Source organism: Dama dama, chromosome 4 (genome assembly GCF_033118175.1).
Source record: "Dama dama isolate Ldn47 chromosome 4, ASM3311817v1, whole genome shotgun sequence".
NCBI classification, from domain to species: domain Eukaryota; kingdom Metazoa; phylum Chordata; class Mammalia; order Artiodactyla; family Cervidae; genus Dama; species Dama dama.
This window is the reverse complement of record NC_083684.1, coordinates 14,551,393-14,564,780: the sequence shown is the minus strand read 5'-3', so window position 1 is coordinate 14,564,780 and position 13,388 is coordinate 14,551,393. Positions and strand designations below refer to the sequence as shown.

General features: G+C 53.4%; 1 protein-coding gene across 6 annotated transcripts in view; it reads right to left on the bottom strand.

Annotated features, from left to right (window-relative positions):
• Positions 1–13,388, bottom strand: part of PLCG2 (phospholipase C gamma 2) — a 162,693-nt gene that overhangs the window by 18,319 nt on the left and 130,986 nt on the right. For 5 of the 6 annotated variants that reach the window (XR_009692296.1, XM_061138170.1, XM_061138171.1 and 2 more), the window contains 5 exons: positions 9,737–9,839; positions 8,049–8,258; positions 6,005–6,150; positions 4,810–4,924; positions 3,722–3,889 (listed from right to left, as the gene is read on the bottom strand). Coding sequence is in view for 5 of the 6 variants with exons in the window: in XM_061138170.1 (XP_060994153.1) it covers positions 3,722–3,889; positions 4,810–4,924; positions 6,005–6,150; positions 8,049–8,258; positions 9,737–9,839 (742 nt within the window). In the remaining variant the exon portion in view is untranslated. The remainder of the gene's footprint in view (positions 1–3,721; positions 3,890–4,809; positions 4,925–6,004; positions 6,151–8,048; positions 8,259–9,736; positions 9,840–13,388) is intronic. The other variant, XM_061138179.1, reaches the window with a different exon arrangement.

The window sequence follows — 13,388 nt, the reverse complement described above, 5'->3', positions numbered from 1 at the left end:
TATGCTGATACAGTACATCCCTGTGGCTCATTAGTAAGTAGAGATTTGTACCTTGAGAGCTTTATATTTGCCTTGTATCTACTGATATTCTGGGACAAGCAACGCACAAAGTGCCTTCTGCCAGTCAAGTTTTGGCTTGTTTGATGATTATCCTTCTATCTCTTTAAGAACCTTTTAGTCTGTTAGTTGATTTATCATCTTTAAATAATATCTATTGAATCTCTCCCTCTGTGCCACTTATGATGAGGACACTGGCATGCTTACATAACTTGATAGCATCTCTCCCTTTCCCTTCCCTAATTAGGTAAACTGTATTATTATTTCCACATTGATGTAGTATGTAATATTTGCATTCCATTTTGTAACCATAATTTTCCCACAAAGGGAGGCTTAGTTTTCCTGATATTTAGCAAAAGCCAAAAGAATACAATAAGGAACGCGTGAACACCCACGACTTAAATCTTACATTAACCTTTTACTTATGCTTATCCACCCACTAATCTATCACGTGATATTTACTTCCTGTTTCAAAGAAAGATGAAGACATCTATACACTTCTTCTTCTGTCAGCATGAATCTCATGAACAAGAACTCAGTATTTGTCCAGTGTCCTTTTTGTGATGTAAAACTTACACACAATGATTTTTTTTTCAATGTCCAATGCTCACCACCTCCTTACTGAACTGACCTCTTTCCATTAGATATTCTGGCTGGCTAAAATTGTCTTTTGTGATCTTCAGTACGAGCTCGTGGGGACATATAATCCCCGGACTGTGCCGGTTTGAACATATCCATCCTTTGATTTTACACCTGAGTGGGCACAAAACTCTCACTCAGGTCACACTCTTCTCCTTGAAGGATTCTGGGGGACCCTGCTCTCCTTGAATTCTGCTGTAGAGAAGTTTTCTGAACTGTTTTCCCCTTATACGTGTTGGGAATTATGCTAAGATGTGAGTCACCTCTGGGTCTTGTTAAAATGCAGATACTGACTCCAGAGGCCGGGGCTGAGGTTCCACACCTCTATGGAGCTGGTCTCAGTGTAGGTGCTCATCGACTGCCAGGACGTACTGCAGTGCCAAGCACTCAGGGAGGCTGCCCACCCACCCAGAGTGGGCCAGCCCAGTGCCCAGTGCAGGCCGCCCGGTTTGGGGCAGTGAGCTCCGCCCCCGCCCTCGGAGGGACGTCTCCAGGTCCACAGACGTCCTGCCACCGCCCAAGTCGCATTGTTACCAGCAGCCCTTCATGTGGATGGGGCTGAAAGGTGCTGGCCAGTTTCACTAGAAACTGATGCCATGTATATTCTGATTGACACAAGCAAGACCCGAGAGGAAAGGGAAACGGAGACACCGCTTGAAGCAGCATCAGTACTTGGCTGGTCAGGAGTCGCGGCGGCCCCGAGGGTGGCCGGCAGAGTAAGAAGAACATGGGGTTGAAGTCAAGGCATTCCCGGGTCTGAATCCCAGGCTCTGGTCGGACAGGTGCGTGACCCCTGAGCTAGTTAATTAACATCTCTCGGCCCCAGAGGGCTTATATTTAAAAAGTGGAGATGATAAAACTCCTTTCACAGGACTGCTGCGAGGATTAAGAGAGAGAGTTTTGAGGCACGGAGCACAGTAAATGCTGTTCTCCCTCTTTGCTGAGCTCCAGCTGGCTTAAAGGCTTAAGTGCATCCCTGGTAACAACGGGCAGGGTTTATTTTCGAGCTCAGAAGGCCCCCCCGAAGCCTTATGCACAAAGGTATTGTTATTCTGTGGCATGCCCTCCATGAATATGGATGTCCCAGGCAGGAGCGAGAGAGAAGGTCTTCCTGGGAGCATCTCACAGCCGTCACATTCTGTATCATCCTTGAGATGTTCTTTGTGCTCTAAATCCCCCCAAGCTCAGTCACAGCGTTTTCTAGAGGAGTCCACCCAGTTAAGGTGGCTGCGCATCAGCTGGCCGCTCTCTGAGTCCTGGGAGGGGCGCCAGGGCTCCGTCAGGACCCTGTCTGGAGGGGGACACGGCAGGGCCCCTGCTCCGTGCGGGACGCGTCCGGGGGCTGCTGTGTCCAGAGGGGAGGGGCACAACTACCACAGAGAAATCCGCCACCACCTGATGCGAAGAGCTGACTCACTGAAAAGACCCTGATGCTGGCAAAGATTGAGGGCAGGAGGAGAAGTTGAGGATGAGATGGTTGGATGGCATCACCGACTCAATGGAGATGAGTTTGAGTAAACTCTGGGAGTTGGTGATGGACAGGGAGGCCTGGCGTGCTGCAGTCCCTGGGGTAGCAAAGAGTTGCACATGAACGAGCAACTGAACTGGAACTGGAATCCCCTACAATGTGGATTTTCTGTTTGTTTGTTTGGCAGCTCTGCACTGAGTGTGTGATCTTAGTTCCCTGAACAGGGATCAAACCTGTGCCCCCCTGCAGTGGAAGCATGGAATCCTCACCACTGCACCACCAGGGAATGCCCCTTACAATGTTCTTGTCTATTTACCCGAGTACTCTTATAATTTTTGATTTACGAGCATTATTGCCACATTATTTGTTGCAAAAATATACATTATTGTTTATGGAAAAAAAAAAAAGACATCCATCGTAAGCCTGACTTACTGATATAAAGGAGGTGACTTGCAGAGTGCAGAAGTCCTGCGGCTAAATAGCTGAGTTTAATGTCGTTTACTGGGAAGTGGGGGTAAGTTAACCCAACGGACTGGCAAAATCGGGCCTCTCGGACTTACAAACGAGTGTACACTGCTCTTACCAAATCAGGAAAACGGTATGGTGTTTCTAATCAGGCAAGTATTTCTCAAGTGGGAATGTGTTTCCTCAAAAGGGGGCAGCCGAGGTCTCGCTCAGTTTTCTCCAAGTGTCAGCTGAGGAGCTGGCTGCAGATGCAGTTCCTGGGCCCCACCCCGGAGGGCCTGAATGAGAACACCCCGGGACAGGTCCAGGAACCTGGATTTCCCCCCACCCCACACACACTCACCTAGTTGTAGAAATGATCAAAGGCAGAGACAAAGAAAGGTGTAGAAATTTAGGGAGTATCTGTTTCCAAGTTGAGAAAGAATTTAAAAAAATAAATAGATAAGACCCAAGGTTTTCAAGCAACATCAAGAGAAAAGACTATCTGTGCATACAAATTATAAAAGGAGAGTGGTCTTTTTCTCTTGAAAAATTGATCCTTGAAAAACAGGGACCAGTGAGGATCTGTGGCTGTTTTTTCCCAGAAATACAGGGCCCTTCTCCAGGGACGCAGGGGGTTGTTTTGCCCAGCATGGGAGAGAATCAGAAGTGAATCAGCCAACCTCAGAGAAGAGGAAGGTGATGCTCTGACAGCCCAGATGACTTGCCCAGGACGAGGCGGGGAGAAGGGACCTAAGGCCGTGGCTCTGGGCCTTGTCCTCCCCTATAAGCACCTAACCAGCCCCTGAGCCTGCCTGAGGAGAGGCCAACAGAGTCTAAGTTTCCAAAACGAAATCCAATTACAGTGCCAAGTGAACCATCAGGTAGTAATCCAATGCTGGATGCAGGAGCCCCCCGGAGCCACTCAGCACCCCATCCTGCCTCCCTCCCTGTCTCTGTCCTGCTCACGGGACTCCCGTGAGGATCCACTGCTCAACCTACCCACAACTGAATACAAACCAAGACAAAGGCTCCATTCTTCCCAAAAGCCGGCAATGCGAACCAAAAGACGAGGCCAAGAAAACTGAACGCTGTAATTAAAAGGGGCCTTACCTGACTTGATTCCTTTAATGGGGTACGTGGCATGGGCCAGAAAGTTGGGATCGCTGAACATATCTTCCTCATAAACCACAAAGCGCAGAAACGCAAGGTTGGGGTCATAAATCTCAAACGTCACCTTCTCCTGCATTGGGGTCCAAACAGGGCTGAGGCCATTGTCATCTGGAAGAAGATCCAGGCTCTTTCAGGGGCCCCATTTGTCCTGCCCCTTCTCAGCTCACCATCTCTACACCCAGCAGCTTTGGATCTCCTTAGCAGCCGTGTAGATACACATCTAGGCCAAGATCTGATCTGATCTTTTTTTAGTGGCATCACAGACCTGGCCCTCAGTAAGCAGAGCGGACGGGACCACCTCTCCTTAGAGCTCTCCCATCTCAACTCCCTGGCACGTGGGAGGGATGGGAGGTGGACCACAGAGCAACAACACGTTTGTAAGAAAGAAAAGACAAGGTGGGGGCCACATCCCTCGTCTGGTGGGGGAGGTGGGCCAGGCTCTGAACAGGTGGTGGGTTCTGGAGTCCCTGGGGAGAGCCAGCCTCAGGGGGCAGGGAAGAGAGGCGACCTTCACCCTCCACAGGGCCAGCTTCACTGGCCAGTCTGTGAGCTCTTATCCCTGCCTTTTACCAGGGGCCAGCGATCCCAAGCCCAGAAAGGCCCCCAGTTCAGTTCTTCCCAGGCTTCAAGTGGCAGAACAAGCCATTTCTCTGGGCCTCCCCGCCCACTGTGGGCTCAGATCACCCAAGTTTGGCTGCAGCCTTGGGGGCGGGTCAGCCGCATCCTCTCTGAGCCCTGGACTTAGGTGGGGGCTGATCCATAGAGGGGACACTCCAGCGTGATGGGCACAGGGAGCCGCGGCCTCACCCAGGCCTCCTGACGTGGGTGACGGGCTGAGAAACACCGCGGTGGGTCCAGCTCTTGAGTCCCATGCCCTCCGCTGCCCCTCCGAGCTGCCCACAGAGGGCAGGGGCACGACGGGAAAGACCCGGCCACCAGTGCGTTAGTGAAGCCCCGCCAACCAGCACCCCCAATGTGCAACTCAGCTCGCCTGAAGTCTCAGTGAGGGAAGGACCCAGGCAACTTACTCACAACTGTCGTCTTGAACTTGTTGTTGTCATACTCCGCTCCACAGATCTCCACCTCCACAAAGGGACATGCGATGCTTCGTCCGGGTTTGGGGAGATGACGGGCCCCCAGAACCTAGGACCCCAAGAGCCAAGTGTTAGAATTCTTCCGCCCCTCCCCCCTCGCACTCCACCCTGTGCAGAGCTGGAGAGTTCTACATGGGTGGGTTCTCGCTTCCTCATCACTGGTGAGGTGCTACACCCTCCGGGAGCAGACACCCCCACCGCTTCCCTGTTGTGGACGAGGAAACGGGTGAGTGGAGTCAGGGCAGAGTCCCAGGGCCCGCAAGGATGAGCCAGGATCAGAGCCCCGCACCAGACTCAACAGGGAGACCTCCCTGCACACAAGAGTCACAACACCCGGGGGACACCTACAGAGACAGAGTTCGCTCACTCAGTTTCCCAGCTCCTCCAGGGAAAGGATGGGGAGAATGTCCAATTCTTTTTGTAATGAGCCTTTTAAGACCTTTGGTCACATATGCCTCAGTGTCTCTTCCTTAATCTTGTGTGTGTGTGTGTGTGTGTGTGAATCACTTCCATCGTGTCTGGCTCTCTGAGACCCCATGGACTATAGCCCACCAGCCTCCTCTGTCCATGGGATTCTCCAGGCAAGAACACTGGAGTGGGTAGCCATTCCCTTTCCCAAGGGATCTTCCCAACCCAGGGACTGAACCTAGGTCTCCTGAATTACAGGCAGATTCTTTACCATCAGAGCCACCAGGGAAGCCCCCTTAATCTTATGAGAAACACAATTCATTTCCCTACCTTGCATAGTTTCCAAACAGGAGAAAACAGAAACTCTTCACTGAGACACAACGCAATGTCTAAAAGTTGGCTCTGCTTTAAAAAGCTTCCATCCCTCAAAGTGGCCATTGCAGGGATAAGCCCTCTCCTCAGTAAAGAGCAGAGAGCCATGTCGCACCTGTTTTATTTCTCTCTCTCTGACCAGATGCTGACCCTGCTGATCCCAGCAAGAGATGGATCTGTACCTCGCCCCACCAACAACAAGGGGAGGTGACCACGATGGACCTGGGGAGACGCCCTCCCGCCTCTCTGCCCCTGCAACGACCCTGGCGGGCACCACAGTGAAGGTCCTCAACCGTGTCTGGGTGTTGACAGTTCACACAAGGAGGCCAGGCAGAGGGCGGGGCCTTACCTTGACCGTCAGGGTCATCAGGATCTTCTTCTGGGACTCGGGTGGCATGGGGTCGTACTTCTCCGCCCTCATGCTCTCAGGCTGCAGGACGTAGCCCGTCCGCCCATTGAGGGAGAACAGGGCGTGGTTCATCTGCATGTACTTATCTGGGGATGAGAGAGAGCTGCTGCTGAGAGCAGGGCAAGAAAGGGGGCCCCGAGGGGCTCCTCCAGAAGTAATCTCAGGCACACCGACAGATGACTGGATAAAGAAGATGTGACACATGTATACACCAGAATACTACTCAGCCATAAAACAGGAACAAAACTGGGTCATTTGTAGAGAGGTGGATGGACCCAGAGTCTATCACCCAGAGTGAAGTAAGTCCAAGAGAGAAAAACAGGTATCAAATACTGATGCATATATGTGGAATCTAGAAAAACAGCACTGATGACCCTAGGCCAGGAAGAGAGACGCAGATGTAGGGAACGGACATGTGGACACAGCGGGAGACTAGGACTGAGGTGTGTTCACTGCCATCTATAAAACAGATAGCCAGCGGGAACCTGCCGTGTAGTCAGGGAGCTCTGCACGAAGCTCTGCGGTGACCGAGAGGGGTGGGGTGGGAAGTCCAAGAGGGAGGATGTATGTCCACAGACAGCTGATTCACTTCACTGTACAGCTGAAACTAACACAACACTACAAAAGCAACTATACCCCAATAAAAGGTAAAAATCCTTTGAGGTGGCTGTTAAAATAGGTATCTGACTTAAAACTATGGGTTTAAAAATTCATTAAAAACTCATGTTATTGGAAGAAAATTGGATTAAAAAAAAAAGCTCACACTGGGGACAACTTTCCGAGTATGATACAAAGTCCAGAATGTACTCAAAGCTAAACATTTTTACACAGGAGAAAATTTCCATAGAATCTGACATGCTTTAGAAAAATCTGTTTCAGTCCACTGACAGGTAACTTTAACCTATTAAGAAATCTGATAACTGCTGTGAATACCTACACCCCCTTAGAAAAATAAGAAGCACAAATATAGTCTGCAGAAAAGAAAATGCCTATGTTTCTTAAGGATATGAAAAACTGGTTAACTTCTCTGTTACTCAGAGAAGTTACCAGTAAGGGAAGCTCTGACCAGTGTGATACCAGTTTTCACTATCAAAGACAGGCGTTTGCTAAAACTAAGGTGGTGAAGTTAAGCCAGAAAGAGTTTTCATTCCCGCCCACAGTCTCTGTGGAGGTGGTCTGGCAGAGTGTCTTTGCCCAGACACTCCTGGATACCGGCGTGCAGTGGTTTCGCTCGGGGCCAAGTTGCTCAAAGCTGTTGCATCCGCCCTGCACCACAGGTGCTCCCACGCGTGAAGGGAGGTTCACACAAGGTTACGGGGTCAGTGCCATCTGCAACAGCAGTGAAGGGAAGTCACCTCGGCCCGCCTCAGCAGGGCGCCAGTTGAGGACATGAAGGTTCCACTCAGTGGACTTTGACGCAGGCACAAAAACAACACGAGAGACAGTACTGATGAACAGGTCCTCCAAAGAGGCTGGGAGAACCACCACAGTGCCTCTGCACCATGCACGGTAATTAACGCTACCCTCTGCATGAAGAAGTTGGGCGTGTTGGCTTTTTCCAGCAGATGATTATCTCCAGAAGAGAGCCTGAGCAGAAAGCCGCCACAGAGGGATGGCCCCAAAGAGGAGGGGGGCCAGGACATAGCCACGGGACACCTGGATCCAGCTGTGCCTGAAGCTCCACTCCTAGACTTTTAAATTACATGAGCAAACGCATTTCCTTTCCTCCCTGACACCAGACCGACCCCGTGTCTGTCACTTACTATCGAGAAGCCCGCCAAACACAAAGGCCTGGCATGGCCTGTGGTCCCCTTCACCGCTCCACGCAAGGGATGGGACCTCATGCTAGCACGCTGGGTGAACTCTGACGGCTCCTAAGAAAAGCTACGTGCTCCGGCCACCACATCGCACTGGCAGCCCCAGAAGAATGTGCCTGGAATGATGCCCCGTCATAGATTTATTGGCCACAATCAGCCCCCTTTACCTGGAGTCTGGAAATTGAGCGCCACCATCTGGGAGCCACACAGCCAGAGGCGGAAGGGGTCGTAGTTGGACGAGTCCACCCGCTGTCCTTTGGGGTAAACACGGGTCAGACCCTTTTGATTATATTTCAGGAGATCGCCGGGCTTCTGTCTGACGATACTGTCAGCCTTCGTCTCCACGAAGGAGCGGATTTCTCGGAAGTCGGGGTTTTCTGCACAAAGAGAGGGAGTCAACATTTATCCTGTGTCTCGTGGGTTTTTCTTAATGCCACTGGCAGGATGTGCAGGTCATCAAATGCAACCCAGAACCTCTCTCAGAGACGTTCAAGTGGTTGTAACGATCCCCATGTAACTGGTTCTGCAGCGGGCTCTTGCCCTCTGGAGAAGTCTCAGAGATGAAACGGCAGCCCAGGGTTCCCACTGCCTCTTAGTCTAGGATTAATGTAATCTGCTTTTTTGTTTAAAACTACCAGCAGCCTTGTGCAGGAAACCACTAAAGCAATACAGAATACAGTTATAGAAAGGTGTGGTGCAGGAAGGGATCAGCAGGGAGGAGATCTGAGGAGCAGAAGACACAGACAGGGGCCTGGCTTCCCTAGTGAAGGTGTCGCAGACGTGAGATGAGTGAACCCAGCATCTTGATGGAGGGAGAACCGCCCACCCGCAGGAAGGGGAGAGAGAGAGGAGATGGGGTGCCTGTGGAGGGACAATGAATGGGAAGCGGCGTAGAGGGAAACGCAAACAATCCTTGAGCTGTTTGGATAAAGCTCTGCTTTAGGTGGGAGAGCTCCTAAACATGCCGGGCCTGGCCGATTCCAGTTAAGAGCTCCAGCCTCTTGCCCTGGACATCGAGAGGTGCCCAGGGACCAGCCTCCGGGTGACCATGAACTCCGGGGTTTAGGACTGCCTCTCTCTCTGCCCTGGAATTACAGGTTCTCTGGTCTGCCCTGGAATTATAAGCAACTACAGGAGTTGCTTGAAAGGGGAAAGAAAATACGACTAGGACCATTATTAGTGCAAAGAACCTGCTGCTTTGGAAAATGTGGTCAAAGATCCACTTTTGAATTTTCCTGCAGCAGGCCTCCAAAGATATCCAGGTCCTGATCTCTGGAACCTGACTATGTTCTTTCAAAGGGACTTGGCAGATGGAGGGCTTGAAGTGGGGAGATTACCTGGCCCTAAGTAAAACTTTGTACTTGAGAGGTTGAGGGAGATGTGACTACAGAGAAGAGAAGGCAACACGACCACAAAGGTGGGGACTGGAGGGACGTGGCCACAAGCCAAGGAATGCCAGCGGCCACCAGAAGCTGCCGGAGGCCAAGACCAGATCCTCCTCTGGAGGAAGCGGGGGCCCTGCTGACACCTTGATTTCATCTCAGTGATACTGACTTTGGATTTCTGTCCACGACTACGAGAGAATAAACATATGTTGTTCTGCCACCAAATGTGTAGTAATTGGTTATGTCGGCAGGAAAAAAAACAACCAATCCACCCCTTAAGAGGGTTTCTCCTTCTAAAGATACCCAGGAGGGCCTGCTTCAGCAGCACCCTGGCCCCGAGGACACTCTGACGGGGAGGTTCCCACTTGGCACGCAGAGTGAGCAGGTTCCACGGTCACCACGCTGCGTGACAGCGCCGGGCTCGGAAAGGAGCCCGTGTTCGCCAAGCTGGGGAGGCGGCGGCGGCGTACCGAGGTTGTCCTTGGTCTTGCTGGTCGGCTTGCAGTAGACGACGAGGTCCGAGAGCTCGATGGCGATGGACTGGTTCTTCTCCCAGTACTTCATGTTGTTCTCCTGTGTGGAGCCAACCGTCTTTAGTTTCAGCTCTCAAGCTGGCCCCTGGGAAGCCCCACTCTTCCAGCTCACCTGGCGGGCGCCCTCCTCCTCTGAGTCTCTCCCCTGCTTTCCACTTGGCCCTCGCGCATGCGCAAATCACAGTGGCAGAGCGTTTCCCCCCCCCCAACCCCCGCCCTGCTCCCCGCTTCCTCTGCCTGCAGAAATTCTCCACCACACTGCCCGACCCAGGAGCAGCGTGGAGCTCAGTCTCCGACCGCGGCTCTCGAGAATACAGAGGAGAGGGCTCTTTTTCATCACTGCCTCTCTGCTTAACCCTCTTGCTCTCACCCGCCGCCCTATCCGGCCCCCCAAAACCACTCTTAGATCTCATCCAAAACCCTAGTTCTCCAATTCAGGATCTCCGTAGGCCACGGCAGCTTTGTGGCTCACTCACTCCCCTGAACCATGCACTGCTCTGTGCAAAGGGCCCCCGGGGACCAGACCACACGCCGTGGATTTGGGAGCCATTCGCCTCTGGAGGACCCCACAGTCAAGTCCATCCCCATGTCGTGGACAGGCCACTCACTCCACTCCAAACCAGGCCTCCCTCTCAAGCCCTGCCAGCCTCGGACTCATCCTCCCAGGGGCGACAGTGGGGACGGACCCCCTGGGAAGATTATCACGTACAGGTGGCAACATTCAGCATCTGGGGTGGGGGGAGGGGGGTGCTGCCTGGCTCCAGGCATCACACACTGAGGGCTCTATGGATACTATCTAAGCCCCCCCATCCCTGAGAGGAAAACTGTCTCCGTTCCTCAAAGAACCCGAAGCACACAGACAGGGTGAGCGGCCGACCCCAGGCCCCGCAGCAGGCCCGGGCCAAGACCAGAGGCTGAGCAGCAGCCTCACCCGTGTCCCCACTCTGGATCTGTCTCTTCCGTCCACACTCTTGGCCACCCAGTGCCGGAGGAGACCTCTCTGCGGTGCCCCCAGGTTCACACGCCTGGTCCCCCTGAACCACAGCACAGCCCGTCCTGGCCCCTCGCCCCCCTCCCTCTCCGGCAGGCCCATGGGTCCCTCTTCCTCTGGACCCCGCCGCCTCACTCCTTCTCCAGGACGCCTTCCTGGAGACCTCCATCCGGGACCAGGAAAGAGACGCTGTGTCCCCCACACCTTCCGGAATGCCCACAGCCTCACCCAGCCTTGCACCGTCCCTCACCCGACTGTCCCACGCTGGGGCCTCTCAGCACGAGTGTCCAGACCCGTGTCCACCCCCCCAACCCCGAGACAGGTCCCTGGGGAGCAGGACCCCTCACGGGTGGCGAGTCCTCAGGTGACAGGTGGCAAAAGGAGTGTCCCAGCGGTTACCCGGCGGGGACTGGACTCGGGGGCGGGTCTGAAAGCTGGCCCGAGTTGCTGGCTTTGCCAAGTGGGCCAGCCATCGAGCCTCTCTGCCTCAGTTTCCTCATCTGTATGACGGGGCTAACGTGGGTCCCTCCCTGCTGCAGCTACCGTGCGAATTCAAGGAGGCAGCCTCTCCCCTCGCTGGGCATGTGAGAAACAAGGGTACCACACGGACGGCCCCAGCGACGCCTTTCCAGGCCAAGGACAGGAGCGTCCACTGTTTAAATAAGCGGGGGAGGACAGCCGAAGTCTGCTGTGAGAATGCCTTCACCCAGGACCGCCGACGAAAGTCCCGAGGCCCCGGTGAACCCCAGCAGTGACCAGCAAACAAGCCCGTCACCTGAGCCCGGGCAGCAACCACCGCACCGGGGCAGATGGGAACCTGAAATCTGCCGAGTTCATCTAAGCACACCCAGCTTCCACCAGCAGCTCCCACACGCCCTGAAGCCCCGAGGCACAGAACAAGCTGCACCGGTGAGGCTCAGAGGGCTGGTGCGGCGGGGCAGGCATGGAGCAGAGACGGCGTCAGTCAGTCCATGGCCAAGGCTTCAGGGAGACTGAAGCCTCGGCTCAGCTCAAACCTCAGGCGTGCTCTCCTAGTCCCTACGTCAACCTGGCGTGGTCTTCTTGGTACACAATCTTCACCACAGGCTGTTTGGGGAGAGGAAACCCTGGTAATGACACAGCTCACTTCTAGTGACGATACAACCGCTTTAAAGTCAGGTTAGGGCGAGGCAAGCCACACCGGTGTCAGCGCAGGGACCCCCGGCCTCACAGAACACAAAGCAACGAAAGATTATAGAGCATCACTTTTTCTCTCAACTTCAGCAGAAAGCAGTATCAATTCAAGTTAAAACACCGGCTGCTACTTCAAAACTGTGCAACAGTTCCTTTCCAGGCCCATAGAGTTTTGCCCAGAGGCTGTCCCAGAGTTTGGCATCACAGCACCCTTCATTGGTCAGGCTTTGGAAACTAACTAGACAGACCTCAGTGACTGATCTTTTGCCGTCGACTGAAAGAAGCCAGAGATATGTAAAGTTACAGGGCCCTGGGCAGGTTCTCAGGGCCTCGGTGAGGAGCTCCCAGGAGTGAGTTGAGGGCACAGCTCATGCTTGTTTCCCAGTGGCAGGATGGATCCACCTTCCTTGTTCCCAGGCCAGCCGCTCCTACAGCTGGCTGTGCCGAGCACAGAACCTTGGTCACTTCTGCTGCCTGATTTTGTTTTGTTTTTTGAACATTCATAACCAATATGAGAAGGCTCCTCTGTCCATGGACTTCTCCGGGCAAGAATACTGGAGTGGGATGCCATTTCCTTCTCCAGGGGCTCTTCCTGACCCAGGGATCAAACCCGGGTCTCCCGCATCGCAGGGAGACTCTTTACTGACTGAGCCACCAGGGAAATCACCACGAGAAGACTTAGCAGATGTAAACGCTACTTTAAAAGGAATGTAGACCAAAGGCAGAGAACAGCAGCCTTGAAGAGCTAGGCTTAGCTTCAAAAGCCTTCCTGTGGTGGGGAATAAGGGAGACAATCTTCCAGTGAAGTCGCGTTTTCCTCCAGAAGAAACAGAGAGAGCCAGGGCTCCCCAGGTGGTGCCAGTGGTAAAGAACCTGCCTGCCAATTCAGAAGACCTGAGAGACACGGGTTCGAGCCCTACGTTGGGAAGATCCTCTGGTGGAAGGTGTGGCAACGCACTCCAGAATTCTTAGGCCTGGAGAATCCCCGTGGACAGAGGAGCATGGAGGGCTACAGCCCATGGGGTTGCGAAGAGTCGGACATGACTGAAGCGACTTAGCAGGCAGGAAGCACCAGGCCAGAGAGTGTCACAGCCCCACACAGGCTTGAGTGCCTGAGAATAAGTCCACAGGAATGGTGGCTAAACGCTTTCTCATTAGCCCATTTCTCTATTTGCAGCCAGAGCGGCCCAGAACGTCACACACTAGAACACGCTCAGAGGACCACCGGCTGGCAAACAGTGCCATTCAGATCACGATGACAACCACTCAACCGACAGTGAAAAACACACCTGGAAGAAGACGGGGGAAAACATCTTTCAGATGAACCCCAGGACAGTGGCGCCCCACCCCTGTGCTCGGAGAGGTACTGCACTGGAGGCGCAAGAGCAGAGATGCGACGGCCCCGGAAAGGTGGGAGCAGCCTTG